Source organism: Hirundo rustica, chromosome 5, assembly GCF_015227805.2.
Source record: "Hirundo rustica isolate bHirRus1 chromosome 5, bHirRus1.pri.v3, whole genome shotgun sequence".
In the NCBI taxonomy this organism is placed as follows: Eukaryota; Metazoa; Chordata; class Aves; order Passeriformes; family Hirundinidae; genus Hirundo; species Hirundo rustica.
In genome coordinates, this window is record NC_053454.1 from 45287074 (window position 1) to 45306154 (window position 19081).

A 19081-nucleotide genomic window follows, 5' to 3' on the forward strand; every position below is an offset into this window, starting at 1 on the left:
TTAGATGTACACTGTTCATTCTCTACTTAGATGCATTAAACAATTAGTGCAGAAGGGATCTTTTTGCTGAATAACTATTATAGAAGCACATGTACGAGAAAGCATATAATTTAATTAAAAAGAAAGGAAAAAAATCCAGGGAAGAATTTTTCACAGCTCCACAAAGGTTTCCAGTAATTTGCCCATTTTCAGACATAAAGAATGGGCTGACTGTAATTGCCTATCTAAAGGACAAAAAGTTGTGCTTTTTGTTCAGTATTTAACAATCCTTAAAAGGAAATAATTTGAATTTTCAGATATGAAAATTTTCCTGAAAGCTAGAGAGTATGCTGCACCTAGATTTATAGAGAAAATGTTATATTGTTTTCACAGGTTTGTCATCAGTCGAAGTTTACAACTTAAAGACTAACGAGTGGTTTCATGTAGCTCCAATGAACACAAGAAGAAGTAGTGTTGGTGTAGGTGTTGTTGGAGGTAAGTTGACAAATGATATTAAAAATAATGGAAGGAAATGCAATCATTTACCCTACTAGTTTTTCTTACTTTTGAAAACATACGTCAGATTTTTTTTTTTTTTCTCAGCCTTGTAATTCAAATGGTATGAACTATATGTAATCATTCTACTTGTGTTTGACCAGTTTTTAGCATAGTAGTTTTATTTTTTTTTTTCAGAGCTTCAGCTGTGCCTTAGGCCAGCTGAGGAATATGTTGCTAAGCTCTAGGTTACGTATGTCAGCAAAGTCAGAGAGCTGACGTGATGACCTTTCCATTTTGTCTTTAGTGTTGTAGCACTGCTGTATTGTGAGCCCTATTATCTGTGGCTGACCTTGCTGGCTGCACGCTGGGGACAAACCCAAGGGCAGTGCCAGATAAACTGCTGACTTTTCAGTCAGCTTGGTGGTGAATAGCCTGGATGTCACTTGCACAATGAAGGCCTGGCCTGGCTCTTGGATCTTAGAACAGTTTTAGGGATGGGTGTGTGTTTTAACTGCATAGAAACCAGTGCTGTTTCTAATCTGAAAATGCAGGCTGTAAGGTGATTTTCATCTGAATTTCTGATATTTCTGGGAAGCCTATTCATGAACTTCCAGTACTGAACATACTTGAAATAGATTGCTTTTGAACAGTGCCTAATTTAAAACCTTACCTTTGTATTTCAGCTAGGCAATTTAAAATCTTTTGGACTTGCATTGTTATTGTTAGATACTGGGTGCATTTACATCCCAAAAATGACAAGAGCTGTGGCATACTAACTTTACAGTATAGAATCTCAGTAAGTGATTGACAGGTGCTGATTAGTAGCTAATTGGAGAGTGATGCCTTCCTCTTCGCCCATGTGCCAATCCCTGTGTGTGCATTAGCAATTGGCAGGCTCCTTTGGTTCCCCCCCAGGGAAGCTGTATGCTGTTGGTGGCTACGATGGAGCGTCACGGCAGTGCCTTAGTTCAGTAGAATGCTACGATGCCAATTCCAATGAGTGGAGCTATGTCGCAGAAATGAGCACGAGGCGGAGCGGAGCAGGTGAGTGGGCAAGGATCAGCTATCCTTGCAGAGATGAAAATTCGTGGGTTTAAAATGTATCTAAAAATATGAAAGGTAAGCTAAAGTCTGAATCTAATGGAATGTGCTAGTCCTATATGTCTGATACACAGCAGGTTATAAAAACAAAACTGTTCCACAGAGTAAGATTAGTACTCTTCTGTTAAGAGTAAATATCTCTTTGTATTTTCATACTTTCATATTCCTTCTCTTCCCACAACTTCTGATGGTTTTTAACATACAGACTAATACTCATGGATTGTTAATAATCACTGTCACCTCAATTCTTAAGTATCAAAATCTATACACCAAGGATGAAAAAATGTCTTTTCTACCGAGATCTCTTTGCCAGTTAGGGCTGATTATTCTAGCAGCGTTTTGAGGTTGACTTTACGTGTGACTAGGTTTCCACCTCTTTGGAGGACTTGTTCTGCATTCTGATTCACTGCAGGAAATTTTGTCCTTGTTCGTTCTTCAGTTTGTATTACTGGTTTCATCCTATTACTTCCACTTATGTACTCTTTATTTCACCTTCAGTAATTCTTCTCATTACCTGGTGTTTACATCCTCTGTACATGTACAGCCTTTTACATTGTTATCCTTCCTTATCATTTAGCCAAGGTATATCCATTTATTTCTGTATAATCTTAAAAATCCCTTTTATTTTTTTTTTTGTGGATTTCTTTTTTCCTTCTTGCAATTCTGAGTGTGTATATTTCTCTTTAAAGACATCTTTAAAAGTGCCTGTGGTATTCCACTTTTGTTTAATGAAATGATGCTTCCACAGCTCCAAATTGACTTTAGCATTTTCATTATCTATTAATATTATGGACTTGAATCTCATTTACTGTTCACTGTCCTCTATTTGTCTTTTGGTATTTCAGGTTTTTTCAACTCGCAGAAGTTGTTTTATTTCTCTAGATGCGTTCCCATGGACTTTTTCAAGTCAAATTCCATGATATTATTTTCTACATTTATTTTTTAGTAGTTCAGTCACTTTTTTTGCCAAGTACTTAATGGTGGTTTTTAGCAACAGCCTTCAAGTATCTACTGGTGATTGCCTTAATGTGCTTCATAATGGGAAGAGATATTGCTACAAATAACGGACTTCTAGTATGCTTAGTATATGATTAATAATTATCCCAACTTCTCATCTTACCTTCCATTATTCTTTGTTAACTCTGAACAGTTTTTACCTATATAATAATGTTTAAATTAAGTTCAAATAATTCCAATACAAGACTATCAAAGTACTAAATTGGTTACTAAAATTAAGATAGTATGTGATATTTCCATCATATCCTTACAAGACCCACAAGCTGATAACACTTACTACTAAAAGTCATGTTTCAATTGCATTTCTAAAATAAAATGATAATGTTAATGAAGGAAACATGATAGACTGTACCTCAAGAAAACAGTTGTCTTGGGAAACTTCTAGTAACTCACTCTGTGCTTCTTGGAAGTAAATTCTGGATTAAAAACTGGACAGAGTTGCAGTAAGGGTACTGGAAAATACTCCTGTCTAATATTGGCAAGTTTTGAGGAAAATATTTATATAAAATGGGAACATTACAAGTATCATTATAAAGACAAATAGTGTTGGTGGGTTGTGACAAAGTTGCATTTTACAGTCTGCCTGCACACACATTTTGTTTCAGTGTTTGGGGTTTATTTTTTGATATTCTGTTTTTGCAAACTGTTGTTGTGCTTGTAGCCTATTTATACAGTAGATGTTTTCAGATTTTTTTTTTTTTTTAATGTTGAATTTCTTCTACAACGCTGAAATTTAGTTCCTTAAATATACTAACTACTGGGATCTTCCTGCCCCTCTCTCTCTTCCCTTGTCCCTGTGTTTGCTTACTCAACTCTCTTCTGCCTTTTACCTGGTTCACTGATAAAAAAAAGAGAGGAAAACTAAATGTAGACAGTTATTCCAGACTCATATTACTGAGTAAGATAATCAACATTCTTCTGTGCCACTCTTTTAAATACATGAAAAATTATATTTTTGCATGGCAGAGGAGCGGGTGATAATGTGAAAATTGTGCCTGTTGATTGAGCTTGGCTGTAGAGGCCAAATAGCTAAACCCACCAGAATTGGTTCAACTGGCAATCAGTCCTGGTGGTGTTACGGGGGCTAACTAAAGAGAATTTTGTTCCTGTATTAAACTTTTGGATGTCTGGTCATCTCAGAGAACTTAAGCTCATCTCTTCTGTTCCTACTGCTTCAGCTTCACTCAAAAGCAACTTTTCAGAGGTTAACCCTCAGTTACTCTTCTTTAGTACCCACTGCTTCTCAGTTGACCAATACGGGGACAGATCTGTTTCCAGCAACATATTGGGAGGAGGAACTTCAGATCCAGATATAGGCCATTTGGGAGGGCTGAGAGATATAAGACAGGGTCCTGAAAAATGGGCAGGAAAGAAAAATAACAAAGAGAGGAGAACTCAGAAGACGGCAACAAGAGGATACAGACGGAAGGAACAAGAAATAAGGTAGGACCTGGAAACTGGGTGTGGGATTAAGGGAAAATGGAGCACCATGGAGGAACGGAGGACATTATTAAAAATAAGGAGCAATGAAAGAAAAAAGTGGCAATGTGGCAGAGGGAAAGCTCTACACACTGAATAGGAAGGCCAGTAATTCTATTGAAAACATGGGTGGGGGGATTTATATCACATCCCATATTTAAACTAAAAATCATAGCCCTCCTTCTAGCTCTGTAATGTTTAATTCTACAAAAGATGAATGTTGTACTATCCTGTCTAACCTGGAAGCAGGTTGCAGACATGCGATCAGAGTGGGAGAAAGAAAAGTTGTCATACTGTACTGTGGCATGATAGCTAGAAATAATAGCAATTGAAGAGGAATTAAATTAACTGGGAAGGATATGGGGAAATGTTAGTGGTGAATATCACTGATAAAGCACTAAATAGCATGATTTATAAGACTGTCCTATCAAGAAGCTATTTTTCAGATTTACAATACCAATTAGCTTCCATGTTTCCTTCCTATCTTCTTTTAATTATTAAAATCAGTCTCTTTAATAAGAAAACTTAGTCATTTCAGCAGGAGTAGTTTCTTTCCACATATAGAAATGGCTCTTAAATACAAATTTAGTGATATGTTTTTAAAGATATTTCAGCTGCTTATTAAGGTCTCGGGCTTGTCCCCCCCTCCACCCCCTTTTTTTTTTTTTTCCTCCTTTTTTGTAACCTCCAATTACTTTTTTTTCCTTTGGGGGACTTATCTGATTTTTTGCATTCATATTTATTGTTTCTCTTTAAAGAGATTTTAAGTGGTTCCCTTTCCATGGAATACTTTATGAGCTATATTTGCAAATCTGTATCTCTGCTTTAAGTTTCATAGTCTTAAATGTGGCATTTATTAGATTTCCCAGCATACTTTCATAGAAGTGTTTTTTTAGTTGCCTTTATGGTCCATCACTCAGAAGTTTTAATGCAAAAAACCCCCTTAAGTTTCTGAAATTTATTATGTTTGGGTTCTAATAATGCATTATAAAGGGTGGAATAAATAAACAGGCCTTCTTTCTGCTTTCCCCATTTCCATCTATTCAATATGTGCAGCCCAAATAGCAAGTACATAGAACTAGCTTTACTCACTCCTTCATTCCAAGCTCACAGACTGATAAACTTTTGTTGTAAAGTAAAGGAGACCTTAGGATTAAAGGACACCCTTTAATATCCTTTTGGATATTTTGATAACTGAAGCTTGGTTCAAAGACGCTTGGTGTTCTTCAAATCCCAGAGAAGGTACTCACTGCTGTTTACTTCTGTTCCATCTGTTTAAAAGGTATTCCAACACTTCAGTGGAAACATCCCTGTTGTACAGTGTCTATCCATTCAGCTTTTATCCTCTGTACTTCTCAGTTTTTACTTTCTAAAAGTTCACTTTACCATCTTGTCAGCTTTGTTATGCTGGCTGAGCACATTGTCTCATTTACTGTCACTTCTAATTAGTCCTAAATTTTAACAAGCCTCATTTTCCTGCACATCATTTTTCGTCCAAAATTTTCTAAATCTTCTGTTGCAGAACAGCTCTGGTCTTTGTATGCTGCGATATGGTAGATGGGCACGCAAGGCATTTTATCAGTGTCTTACGGTAGTTACCGTCTCTCTGCTTTAATGCATCCTGACCCAAATGTTTTCTGAAATAGTTTCCAGTATTGACTTAATGAAAGATTTATGTTAGCTGACATATTTGTTGTTTCTCCTCGTATCATTCAAATAGTTCTCTGATTAATTCTGTCTATTTTCATATGTTTGCAGGTGTTGGTGTGTTAAACAATTTATTGTATGCAGTTGGTGGTCATGATGGTCCTTTGGTAAGAAAAAGTGTTGAAGTGTTTGACCCCATTGCCAGTACCTGGAAGCAGGTTGCAGACATGAACATGTGCAGAAGGAATGCAGGTACGTGCAACAATGACTGAAATTGTGCCAGTGTCGATTGTGAATGGCATGTATGTGGATTTCTGCTGCTTTCGTAGAAAACATGCTTTTGAGGGGGCTGTGTAAGTAAATTACTTTCATTCTGTTTTCCTGCTTTTAGGTGTTTGTGCTGTAAATGGGCTCTTGTATGTAGTTGGAGGAGATGACGGTTCCTGTAATTTATCAACAGTGGAGTATTATAATCCAACAACTGATAAATGGACGGTTGTGTCATCTTGTATGAGTACAGGAAGGAGCTATGCAGGTAAGGCATGTAGATTTTTTTAGCAGACTTTTTAACGTATAACTTTGTGACAAAGCATCCAAATCGAGTCATGTCTAGGGTAAAACCTAAGATAAGAAAATGGGTAGGAAGAATCTGGTGGTACATTTTTGTTTTGGTTTGGAAGACAGGTATCTGCTAGGGAGAGGCGGGGCCTCTCTAGGAATGGGGAATTCCAATCCCTTCCCTCCAAGTTATTACAATTTAGAAGATTAAAGAGGCTTTTCAGTCAGAGCTATGGGGAAAGGAATAACAGTTCTTTATTAGTAAATATAACAGGACAAATAAACAACAACAACAGCAATAATAATAATAATAAAACAAGTCCCGGGCAGTCTGATCTCTTGGGACCCCAAGAGCACCAAGCCGAAACGGTGGAAAAAACTCCGGGGCTGACGGCTGGAAACAGGGGGTTGTCCCAGCAGGCAGGGGGGCGTCCTGACAGGCACAGCGGAGGGAGTCCCGGCAAAGTGAGCAGTGCTGAAGAAGCCACAGTGGCTGGGCAGGGCTGGCCCAGCTCCAGCAGGGCAGGCGAGGAGCTCCGAATTCCTGGGCACTCCAGCAGATGATGGATGGTGGTAGAATTCCCAGGATCAGACTCTCCATTAACAGTGGACTCCTCACACAGCCAGCAGTCGCCCGACCGTCCTCTCTGAGACCGAGAGCAGAAGAAAACACCCTCAGCTCCCGGAGCCCCTGAGCCTTTCCCTACCCCAAACTAAGTGTTCTACTTCTTTTGTGTGGGTCAAGTACCCTTTAAGCATCAGTATTTAGTCTATTAGCAACTTATGGGGGAAAAATTCTATAGGGAAAGAAAGAAAAAAGAAAAGCAAAACCAAACTCAACCCCCGACAATTTTGAATGATGACTTGAAATAATTATTTACTGCAAGGAAAAAAAAAAAGGGATTAAAGTGTATTCAAAAAGGATTTAGCACATAAGTGGTAAGTCAGAAAGATGATTCTGGTATGACTAGTTTTTTTTTAACAAGAAATATGTATCTCAATCTAAGGAGTCCAATTCCAAAGTTTTTTGGGATTTGATACTTAGAAAATGAGCTGTTTCAGGAATCTTTTCCTTCAATAACTGCAGTTTTTCAAATGAGTTGTGTAAGTGAATGTTAAGGATATATTTGACCAATTGCAAAATTAAACTTGATAAATGGCAGGTTTTTTCAAGTCACAGAAACTTTGAGAACTTTGCACTGATTCAGATAGCTTTGTGTCAAAGAGAAATTGGGGAAATAGGGAAAAATATGTACATTGTTGCTGGTGCACAGTTAAATGCTAATTGCAATGTGTCATATTAAATTTTTCTTTTCTTGATTAAAAAAGATGTATCCCTTTTTTTCCCCTTGTCCCTCTAGGTGTTACAGTTATTGACAAACCATTATGATCAGTAAAGGGATTTTCAACTTGATATGCACTAGAAGCAGTCTTCAACAAGTGTATTTGAAGTGACTGAGTGTCTAAGCACTTCTCTACTTGTAGCTGCACCTTGAGTCACAGTGGAAGATGTGACTGTCTTCAATTACAGAAGACAGATGATGAAGATTACTCTAGGTAGAAGCAATGTGTAGGATTATTCTGCAGCTGAGCAGAAGCTGATTGAACTTTTGAAGTCTGGTGGACCATTTTTTTTATTGCAAGGTCTTCAAAAAAAACCCCAACACTTTCATAAGGACCGACTTCTGTCAGTCATGACTGAGAAACGGATTGTGAGTGAAGAATGGTGTGTATTCTGGTGAAAGTAAATTTTTGTATTATTTTTTCCAGAGACTAATAAATATATTTAAGGAAATGAACTGTCAGTCTTCATTGTAGGTATTGAATCCCACCTCAGTAATTCAAGCTGGCATGGGGTAAATTTGTTTCCTTTTATAAAACTTTTGTTACATAACTATACTATGTGCATATGTTTGTGTGAGCAAAAGTTGCTCTCTATTGAAACTCTTCAAAACCTGATTTTACTATTTATAATTTGGCACAGTACTTTGAATATGTCAGTACTATGTTGTCAGTACTGTTGTAAAACAGAGATGTATTTTTTGATATGTAACAATGTTTAACACTAATTCCCGCTGAAGGAGATCAGAGACGGTATAACACTTCTTGAGCAGGTGTAATTTCAGTATCTTTTTAATAAAAATGTTGTCTGTATTTATGGGTGGGTTTTTTTTTCCTGTTCAATTTTGGTCACATTTAGATGTTATTTCTTTTTTACCTTTTTATCCAAAAGGTGATTTGGCATGAAAATAACTGAAAATTTGTAGTGAATGTATGCAATTGCATTGAACTTGCATGGTACAAAGGCCTGTTTATGCGTGTAACCTCAGCTTCTGTTAGCCAATATCTGAATATACTGTATATGGCCATGCTTGTAAAACAGCACATTTTATTTGTTCTTGGATGGCCTCCTTTTAACATGACCAAAGTTACTGTCATATTTGAGACATTTTCTTCAAATAAAAGTTTGTACATTGTTTCCTAATGCCAACAGGTCGCTTAAAACTTGTGTTTCTCAATACAAATCTCAAACCAAATAATCAATGAAATAATCTGGGGATGGGGTGGGGGGTGTGAAAAACGCCAATCACTTGTTTTAAAATTTTAAAAGTTTAATAGTAAATAAGATGGTTATAAAAAAATAGAATTAGAGTAAAAAATTGAACAATTTTAGAGTTAGGACAATATGAGACAATAAAAAACAAAGTTACAGACGTCTGGGTGCCTCTTCCGAGCAAGAAAGCTCCGAAGAAGGACCTCTGCTAACAAAGGACGATCTCTTAAAAGCAATAGCCTGTTGAATATTCATATATTTCATACATGATGCATAAACTCTATTTAAACAAAGAACCGTCTCTGGTTAGTATCACTTTTTTTTCCTTTAATCTCTGTGGCATTCTCAAGGCTGAGAGAGGCAGGAGGAGTTGGTTTCTTCTGATAAGGAAGTAGGAAATTCTTTTTTCTCTGAAAGATTTATGTTTTCCTGTGGTTGGTACATAAAAACTACATTTTAACTACAAACCTTCATTTACTATACTATCAAAATATTAATACAACACCAACAATTAACACAACACATATAGTAAATATCTTGCGTGGAGCCATATAATATGCACTTTTCACAGGGGGAAGGAGTGGGGAGATGCTGGTGTTCTAAAGGTCTGAATACCAACGAATTGAGAATTATTAAGGTTTAGGAACCAGTCATGTGACCACCACTGGTTTGCCGCAGGTCTGTTTCTGAAAGGTTTCTGAAAGCTGTTGTCCATGAGTGCAGGAATGGCCACCACTGGCTTCCCGTTAAAGCGTCTGAGCTGTGACGCTGGTGACAGGGCTGGGAGTCACATAGGTGCCCGAATTCCATGTGCGGTGGGACGAGGCAGGGGCTTCGAAGGCGAACCTTTTATTGGAGTTGTACACTTTCACCCGCATGACATCAACCCGTGAATGCGGCTGTGGGCCGCTGCTGCCATGACGACACCGCCGTCTGTGTACTCCAATTTTTTCATCAGCGCGGGTGCAGGGAACGGGCGCAGGCACCTGCAGGGGTGACACCGCGTCCGCCCGCAGCCGCGCCGCTCCCGCAGGCGAGCGCTTCGAGCGCGGCGGCAGAAGGCGGCGAGCAGCGGGTCCCGGCCGCTCCCGGGGCCGCCGCCGCGCCCGGGCGGGCCCCGCGGAGGCGGGCGGCGCGGGAGGTGAGCGCGGGCCCCGCCCCATGGCGTCGTGCGCGTCACCCGGGCGTTCTCCCGCCCCATTGGCCGCGCGCCGGGGTCTCACTATCCTCACTCCACCCCTCCAGCCAATGGCCGCGCGGGAGCCCCCGCCGCGGCCCCGCCCCCCGCCCGCCTGACCCTGCGCCGCTGCCGCCCGCCGGCCAATGGGGTTGCGCGGGGCGGGGCGGCGGTGGCGGCCAATAGGCGGCGCGCGGTGTCGCGGGCGGCCCGGCGGGTGTTGTTGCGCGCACGGAGCTGCCGCGGCCGGCAGGTGAGGGGCGAGGGGCGAGGGCGGGCGCGGCCCCGAGGGCCGGTGCGGGGCTGCGGGTGCCGGGGTGTGGGCTCCCCGAGGAAGTCCCTCTCTCCTCGGCGTTCCCCGCGCGTGGGTGGCGTGTGCCGGCGTGTGTCCGCCGCCCGGCGGGACGGAGGAGCCCCGGTACAGCCCGGCCGCTGGCTCCTGGGCTCCCGGCGGCGTGTTCGGGGGTGGCGGCGGTGGTTAAGCTGCCTTGCCCGTCCTTTCGGGCTGTGAGCTGCCTTGGCGTCTGCTGCGATGCTTTTGCTGTTAGTAAGAAGTGGCAGCATCCTGATGCTGTTGCTAAGGAAGAAAAACGATAACTAATGTTGGATCCTGGGTTGGTATGCTGCTCGATGTGTGAGGGTAATTGCACATTGGAATGGGCTGCCCAGGGTGGTGATGGAGTCACCCTCACCGGAGGTGTTTAAGGAAAGGCTGGATGTGGCACTTGGTGCCGTGGTTTCCTTGATAGGGTGGTGGTGGGTCATAGGTTGTCGGCGGGTCATAATCATAGCATCTCAGAGCTCTTTTCCATCCTGAGATTCTGTGATTTGTGTCGGATTTAGCCTAACTGTACCAGCTGGCGATGGACCAGTGTCCTCTGGCCTGTGCGCTGCAAACCTGTGTGAGAGTGGAAGATGGACCTGTTAAAGGGGTCCCGAGGAGGGCACTGGAGGTGGTCATAGGTCACATCACCACGGGGGAGAGGCTGGAAGAGTTGGGGCTGTGCAGCCTGGAGAAGAGAAGGTTTAAGGGACACCATACTGTGATACATAAAGGAGGCTTTTTGCTGAGGCTAGTAGTGATAAAGCACAGGGAAGTGTTCTTAAACTAAAAATAAACAGGTTTATACTTGGCATAGAATGATATTTTTTTACAGTGGGAGTGCTGAGACACTGGAATAGGTGGAGCAGAAAAGTTGTGTGTGCCCCATCCCTGGGAATGTTTGAATACCAGGTGGGATGGTGCCTTGAGCCACTTGATGTCATGAAAAATGTCTCTGCCCATGCCAAGAGGGTTGGACTGTAAATGATATTTAGAGGTCCCTTCCAAGCCAAACCAACAAGAAGCCTAGTCTGTGGAAATGGCATGAGTTCAGGGCACCTGTAGGACTGCAGCCTCTGCGGTTTTGGGAGCTGTGAGGAAAGGTCCATTACTTAGGGAAAGGTGGATTGCCTCAAGCCAGCTGCAGTGTTGATTTCATTTGCAGGGATTTTGGTTCACAGCCATGAGAAAAAATGGGACTGGATAATCAAGAGATCACAGTTAATTAATCTGTTAAATTTTTTTGAACATTCCCATTGCTCTTTTAGTACAGCATACAATTATCCTGCAAAAGCTTTGAAATAAATTTGGCTAGTAATTAATATTTCTTTATCCTTTTGCTCCCTTGACATAACCTCAAAACCTAGGAGCTGGTTGCCTCTGGAATTGGTTTGCCTCTCAAACCAAACTAAAGCTTTGTTCTTTTAGGCTATTCTTTATTAAGAGAATCTGTCTTTCCTGTCCTTTCTCAGCTTTTACTTTAAAACTAGGTAACGACTCTGTCATGTAGTGTTTTTTTTCTCTGAAGATTAACTTCTTTTTATTGATTTTTTTTTTCTTTTTTTTAATTTGCAGATTACTTACAGACAACTTCAGAAGAACTAATTGTGATGTTTTATGATTGAACCATGGCCATGAATGACAGCGTTAATATCTTGAACTCTGCTTATCTGGCAGTGGAATATATAGACTCTTTCCTACCCGACAATCCCCTGCAGCAACCATTTAAAAATGCCTGGAATTACATGCTGGATAACTACACAAAGTTCCAGATTGCAACTTGGGGATCACTTATAGTTCATGAAGTTTCGTACTTTTTGCTCTGTGTACCAGGATTTATCTTTCAGTTTATACCATACATGCAGAAGTATAAAATTCAGCAGGTAAGAGAAAGTTATGAAGTATACACTGACTTGTCTTTGAACAGATCAGGCTGAGCATATAATCACAGTATCCTGGTTCTCAATGTATATGGTTCCATTTCATCTGTCACTGGGACATCCTGGAAACAACAAAGTAAAATTACTCGGTCTATGTGGAGAGAAAGAGAAGTGGTTTTTGGGGAAGAAAAGGAGTTGTTGTTTTTTTTTTCCTGAGGAAGGGTTATGCTTTTCACCATGGTACTATAGAGAGGAAATATAGGTACGTCAGTCTTACTAATAGTAAAGTTTTATATACATAGTTTTTGTATCAGCAGGGGAAGGTGAATAGAATTCTGGCATCTGGTGTTAGAGGTGTGTCTTAGTGGTGTAAAATAATTACATGGTGTGCTTGTTTAACAGCAGTGCTCTTCTTCAAAGTACCTCTGTGCACATTCTCTTGAAGGGATTTTGAGCTATTTTGACAATGAAGAAAGCCTGGGATGGATTGGACCCTCCTAATTGGAGGCAAAGGCACATGCAGTATCTAAAGATCATTGTTTTCCTCTAGTTCATTACAATTTGAGTTAGAAATTATTAACACCAGCTTCTGAATTTATTGTAATAGCTGGTCGAATATCTCCCTGCAAAAACTGAATGTTTTCAAGACAGTTATTTCTTCACAAGCTTGTATCTTCAGCTTCTCTTTGTATTATTTTAGCAATGGAAATGCATTCTGTGGTATGAAGAAGGAAAGCAAACTTGAATTGTGTTAAACTGTTGAGTATGAAATGTTCCTGCTAACTATAAACACTGAAAAAACAAAAATAGTTTGGAGGTGACTGACAAGACAGCTTGTCTTAACCTCATTTTTCAAGGCTAGTGTTTTTTGATAAAACTGAATCCAATCCCATGTTATTTGTGTTGCCTGAGTTACTCTGTATTACTGGAAGGCCTGTCAGCTGTCTTCCAAGGTGAAATTAAACCGACTCCAAGTGCATTTTTGGAGCACTTCACTTGCGTGCAGTAGAAACATCTAATACAATCAATTCCTTTTGCTTCATTTTAGGATAAACCAGAAACATGGGAAAAACAGTGGAAGTGTTTCAAAACCCTCCTCTTCAATCACTTCTTCATTCAGCTTCCCCTGATTTGTGGTACCTATTACTTCACGGAGTATTTTAACATCCCGTATGGGTGGGAAGAGATGCCGAGATGGTGCGTAGATTTTTCTGATATGGTGATGCTGAATTATATACATACAGCTGGAGGCAGAATATTTAACAATTAGTGTTGTCAAGTCTAATAGGAAATAATTTTTTGGCAATGTAAACTGTGTTTGTTAATCAGCCTTCATCTGATGCTCAGCTGCTCTAAGAGCTAATTAGAATTTTCTAAATTTTTTTAAATGGCCCTAAGCTGCTATAATCTTTAGGAGAGAAAGGGGTTTGGGAGGGAGTTTATGGAAGCAAAGCAAGTTTCCTGGTGGGGTGGGTTAAATGTTGGACTTTATGGGGGTTTTATTTATCTAAATTTCTTTATTCCTCCTAGGTGTCTCTACCCTCCACCTTGTTTTATATCATAGCAGTAGAGTGTTCCTCAAAGGAGAGAATGTACCACCTTCACAGCCTTCTTTTCTTGCACTGAGCTGATGGCCTTTTGAATAAAGCTGGATTAGTTATAAGTGCCCCCTTCTCCCCCACCCCCCATACCAACAGCAGTTTTTTATCACAGAAAGTCATCTTTCTTGGAGAGCTGTTTGCTCTCTGGTGTAGATGGCTGATGCAGCTCTGTGTTTTTATCAAGGTCTCACACAGTCTGTAGTTGTTCTCTGTAGACTGCATTTGTAATACTGAAATGACAGCTTGTTACACTAACTGTGAGCTAACCTGACACTAACTGAAGTGAGTTAACGTGTGCTAACTCAGTTCAGCATATCAACAGATGAGCTGATAGGCACCACAGCCTTTTTGCCTGGTAATTAATATTTTTACCATGTTAAAAAGGTAGCACACTGCCATTCAGCCAATAATAGGTATAAGCATTTCTGACCATTATTAGCATATAAACTATTTTTTCTTTCAGGAACATATGTCTGCTAGTATTTTCTATAACTAATGGATCTTCTGCTTTTTAAAGGTATGTTCTGGTTGCCCAGTGTTTTGGATGTGCAGTGATTGAGGATGCCTGGCACTATTTTCTGCATAGATTGCTGCATCACAAGAGGATATATAAGTATATCCATAAGGTTCACCATGAGTTTGTTGTATGTATTACTTGATTTTTTTTTTCTTTAATAATATCTTTTAGTATATATTTCATATAACTTACTTAAAAAAGCCTAAGAATTTTGCATTCCTTTGACGGTGTGGTTAGATGCCTTTTCTTGGGCACTTTGTAAGGAACAGTCATCCATTTTGTTTCTGAAAACACCTCCTGTAACTTGATTTCATTTCAGTGAAATGAAAGATAACACTCTTGCTAAAGTTTGGTCCTACCTATGAGGCAGGTGGAATGGACTTTTAAAAACACACATAGAGGTCTCATTGCTGGGGGAAGGGAAACCATATATGTCTGGATTTGGTTGTTCATCAGTTCCCCACCACATGGGCTGTTACCCAGAGCTTATGAATCCCCAGAATGTGATCAGACAGGCAGCTCTTGCACAACCTGGGTGTGTGCATTGCGTACGTGAATCAAGGAAGGGATTGCACCTCTGGATGAGCGCCTCTGGAATTAGTATAGCCCATTGTGCAATACAAATACACAAATATATCAAGAAGCATGCATTTTGGGTTGTTCTGCATTTAGTGGTGTTGGAGCTGGTATTGAGCGCCAGGCAATGAGCCACACTTGGCTGGAGACAGGTAGTGGATCCAGCAGTGGATATCCAGCACTTTCTGGATGATATTGCTATGTTTAGGTGGCACTGTCTGTGGAGCCCAGGAGTCGGTGCTATGTGTTTCTGTGCTGCTGTGTATAACCCAGACTGTGCCAGAAGTCCTGGGTCAGGGATGCTTTATGCATGCTGCCAGCAATAGAGGAGCTTGGTATGGATTGATGCATGCAGATGTACAGACATCTGTGGCAGCAGCTGCTGCCTTCCTCTTGCCCTTGGCAGCCCCTCGGGTCTCTAGCTGGAACAGCTTTTGGCCATTATTCTTGAGAGTGGTTAGCAGTTCTCACAGAAGTGATCTGTAGCCTAATGGCTGTTTCACTAAAAACTTTTCCTGACAGTAAAAAGAGATGTTTTTAAAGTATCCCTTAAGACAAAATGGACTTCATTTTTTTCCTGATGATCTTATTTATAGCCTTAAGCATTAGGCTAAATTTTTTTAAACTGTTCTCTGTGTATGGTGTTCTATGTAAACTCTTTAGAATGTCTTTTCAAATGTAGGAATGCCTGGTGTGTGTGTATATATATGTATATGAGAGAAAACTTTTTATATCAATCTCAAAATAACATTTGAGGGGTACAAATTTATTTTAAAAAAGGGTCAAAGATGGGGGATTTTTAATTATTATTCTGATAATAAATTTCTAAGTGAGTCCTGCTTCTGAGAATATTTTGGCTTCCTTTTTTCTTCTGCTTCCAAGAGTGGATGTATAGCAAAGCTGATAGGATCTTGCCACACACTTTTAATATTCCTGAAATAACACTTTGACCTGGGGTGATGGTAAGCCTAAATAAAAGTTTTCAATTTTTCCACTAGTAGTGAAGTGTTTGGAATTGCTAATAGAATGATAATCCTTATGATCTTGGAATATTATTTTTCCAAAGAGGAGCTAAATACATGTGTTATGGCCCTTGCTCAGTCATACCACTCCCTTTGCCCACAACATTGTTCTGTTTGTCCCGCTGTAGTTTTGTGGGGTAATGGGAAAGGGAGAGTATTGCAAAATGTTGATTCTGATTTGGGAGTACATAAAACTGAAAATGGTGACTGTTCCCTGTCTGTTATCTCTTTCTAGTCTCCATTTGGAATGCAAGCAGAATATGCACATCCTCTGGAAACGCTCATCCTTGGAACTGGCTTTTTTATTGGAATTGTTCTTTTCTGTAACCATGTGGTTCTTCTGTGGGCGTGGGTGATCTGTCGCTTGATGGAAACCATTGACGTACACAGGTGAGGTGCTCATTGCTTCTTAATAATTGTTTTTTCTCTTGTCCTGCATCTGTCTCAAACTCACCTGTCTGTCACTGAGATGTACTTTTTATTTTGCACTAACATGCTTTTCTGGGTCCTACAAAGAATCAGGAGTTATCACTCTTGGCTGTTTTGAGGTAGTGTTAGCAGCAGGTCTTGCTGATTAAGAGAATGTGGGCTACCAGCTAGGGCATCTCAAGGAGGGTTAGAGAAGCTAAGTGCCTCATTAGGATGTCTGGCTATTGATATTTGGTGTGCAAGTGATCTCATGCATATTGGAACACCAAAAATCAATTATAAAATGTGTTATTCTAGCCAAGAGTTCTTTCTGTTTAAAATTTAGTCAGACTGTCTTCTTGCTCAAGGGAAACATTATGCTCTGTGACCACTGACTCTCTTTAAAACAAATGCATAAATTTCCTCTGTTTATTTGTTTGTTTATTTATTGTGAATAAAAAGGACAAGACTTCTTGTCTCTGTAGCAGAACTGACTTATTTCAAATTTGACTCCAAAATCTTAGGGCAAATCCCAGTAGGCTTAGTTAAGTTCATCTACAGATGAATGAGCTTTTCTTTCCTGTGTTCAAGAGGCAGGAGACACTAAGAGTTTATTTTTGAAATCATAGTATTAACACTTGACCTTGTATTTGTAAATATATTATGAAGCAGGTGGTGTCTTACTGCAAGTTGAGTGTCGAGTGTTTCAGTGGAACATAAGCTACCAGTAAATTCATGGTATAAAACAGTCCAGGTTTAGTCACGTTTTGCTTGTAGACTTTCCAAAGTATATGTTGTGACAAACCATAAACTCATTGATACAAAATTTAAATTTCCTATTATAATTACCATTTTAGTTTGTTTTCCGCATGAAGGCTTTATTACGGATTGCCTTGCACTCTCCCCACTAGGTGGTGGTAAGAAGCTTCCAGCACTATGAAGCAAAGGAGTTGGAATCCCTCTAGAGCACACTTTCTGCTTTTTAATCTTACTTTAATCATATATATTTGGATTTTAAATATTTGAAGAACCTGCAATAAGCTGAAAATAATAAATACAATGATTGTTGCTTTGACATGCTCTCTGATGAGCTGCTGTGCTGATGGCCACAGCTTGCACTTAATGTTACTTCTTCCTCCTTGCTAAAGTCACTCATAGTTAGAACTGCTAAGACAGCAGGAAGGCAACCACTGTGATTTTTTAAGCTACTTGCTTTTTTTTTTTTTTGGTATTGCCTAGTAAACTGAGCTGAAAAGCAAGTGCCGAAGCCATTGTGAGATAACTTACTGAGTCATTTGGCTAGGAATGGAGGGAACTTGTTTCCATGTTAAGCCAATATCATTGTGATTACCTTAAGACCTTAGAATACTATAAAATACTTTTCTTCCATTAAAATGACAAGTTAGTGTCTGTATTTTGTAGTTTATTTCTCAGAAAAATCCTTACCCTAGTTGTTTTTCTTTTTTTTCCTCCCTGTAGTGGCTACGATGTCCCGCTGAACCCTCTTCATTTGGTGCCTTTCTATGCTGGGGCCCGTTTCCATGATTTCCATCACATGAACTTTATTGGCAACTACGCCTCGACCTTCACGTGGTGGGACAGACTCTTTGGTACAGACTCTCAATTCATTGCCTATCAAGAAAAGGAGAAGAAGAAACAGTGCATAACAAACAAGAAGTCTAACTAAATTTCCAGTGTAAATGTCAACTTTTGCTTTTCTGTAAAGCAAAACAGTGATTGAGTGTTTAGCGTAAATCTTGTTCCCTGGCTACTAAGAGGTAGGGAAGAACACCTAATTGAACCGCAGTATCTTTCTAATGGGAATGTTTTCTATTTTGTACATAAGTACTGCATATATTTTAACTACAGATTTAAAGATGATGGAAAAAAACAGAGATGACTTGTGTCTTTTTTTTTTTTTTTGACAAGAAAAAAAATCAGTTTTATCTGATTATAATGTTACCCATTTTTGGATCCAGGTAGAATTATATATGTACAATGAAGTTGGTCTTAGTTTTTTTAAATATATATTCTTAAATTTATAATATCAAATAGCAGAAGTTATTAACTAGCATCAGCACTGTATTATTTAAATATTGGGTAAAAGTTGCTTAAAACCAAAATGTCTGTTACTAGGAAACTTGGACAGGTCTTTTGCACACTGGATAATGTGAACTGCTAATAACAATACCTGGCTAAACATGAATTATCAGAGACATTCCTGATCTAGATTTATTATTTTAGATTACAGGTAAAAAGAATATTTTATTTGAAGACACTGTTTTTTGCTGCTCTCTTGAAGTTGGTCTGTCAGTGTACTTAGCATTTACATTACATTCTTCTCTATGTCTTGTAATTTGCTGATCTGATTTGTTGCTATATTTGCACTTGTGACTGATGAAATAAACGTGGTTTGGTTTGACGCATGTATTGCACTTTTCATATGGTTTTAAACACAAAGCTTGATACAACCGTAGAGAATACAGGGTCTTACTCTTCATCTCTTTAATGAAGAAGCATTATTAGGATGGTGTGCAGCAGTGCCTTCTGGTAAATTACTTACAGAGGCAGCACTAAGAAGTGGAAACAAAGAACATGTAAGTTCTGCTGGTTTTTGTTTTGAAGGACTTGGATACATAACTGCTCAATGCAGCAACATTGTTTGGGATGAGTGCATTCTCAGGCTACGGCTTAATCAAGCTAGAATCTCAAAATCTACTACTTGAGTTGCACTAGTCACAGAAG

General features: G+C 39.7%; 2 protein-coding genes across 4 annotated transcripts in view; both read left to right on the forward strand.

The window, feature by feature from the left end:
• The window catches only part of KLHL2 (kelch like family member 2), a 56760-nt gene extending 47990 nt beyond the window's left edge, over positions 1–8770 (forward strand). For 2 of the 3 annotated variants that reach the window (XM_040064270.2, XM_040064272.2), the window contains 5 exons: positions 373–474; positions 1393–1521; positions 5833–5973; positions 6113–6256; positions 7641–8770. In XM_040064270.2, coding sequence (XP_039920204.1) covers positions 373–474; positions 1393–1521; positions 5833–5973; positions 6113–6256; positions 7641–7669 — 545 coding nt within the window. In that variant the 3' untranslated portion in view covers positions 7670–8770. Of the gene's footprint in view, positions 1–372; positions 475–1392; positions 1522–2423; positions 5974–6112; positions 6257–7640 lie in introns of those variants that run through there. The other variant, XM_040064271.2, reaches the window with a different exon arrangement.
• A 1407-nt stretch (positions 8771–10177) lies between these two features.
• On the forward strand, positions 10178–18762 carry MSMO1 (methylsterol monooxygenase 1). Its single transcript, XM_040065311.1, has 6 exons — positions 10178–10263; positions 11908–12215; positions 13261–13409; positions 14331–14457; positions 16164–16318; positions 17816–18762. Exons 2-6 carry the CDS (start codon positions 11961–11963, stop codon positions 18021–18023), a joined length of 894 nt encoding a protein of 297 aa, XP_039921245.1. The 5' UTR covers positions 10178–10263; positions 11908–11960; the 3' UTR covers positions 18024–18762.
• Positions 18763–19081: the final 319 nt, after the last annotated feature.

What these genes read in the sequence shown, in the direction of transcription:
- MSMO1 (XM_040065311.1), top strand. Translation starts at nt 11,961, where the DNA reads ATGGCCATGAATGACAGCGTTAATATCTTGAACTCTGCTTATCTGGCA. An exon ending in AGAAGTATAAAATTCAGCAG is followed by an intron (nt 12,216 to 13,260) that starts GTAAGAGAAAGT and finishes GCTTCATTTTAG; the next exon opens with GATAAACCAGAAACATGGGA. An exon ending in TGGGAAGAGATGCCGAGATG is followed by an intron (nt 13,410 to 14,330) that starts GTGCGTAGATTT and finishes TGCTTTTTAAAG; the next exon opens with GTATGTTCTGGTTGCCCAGT.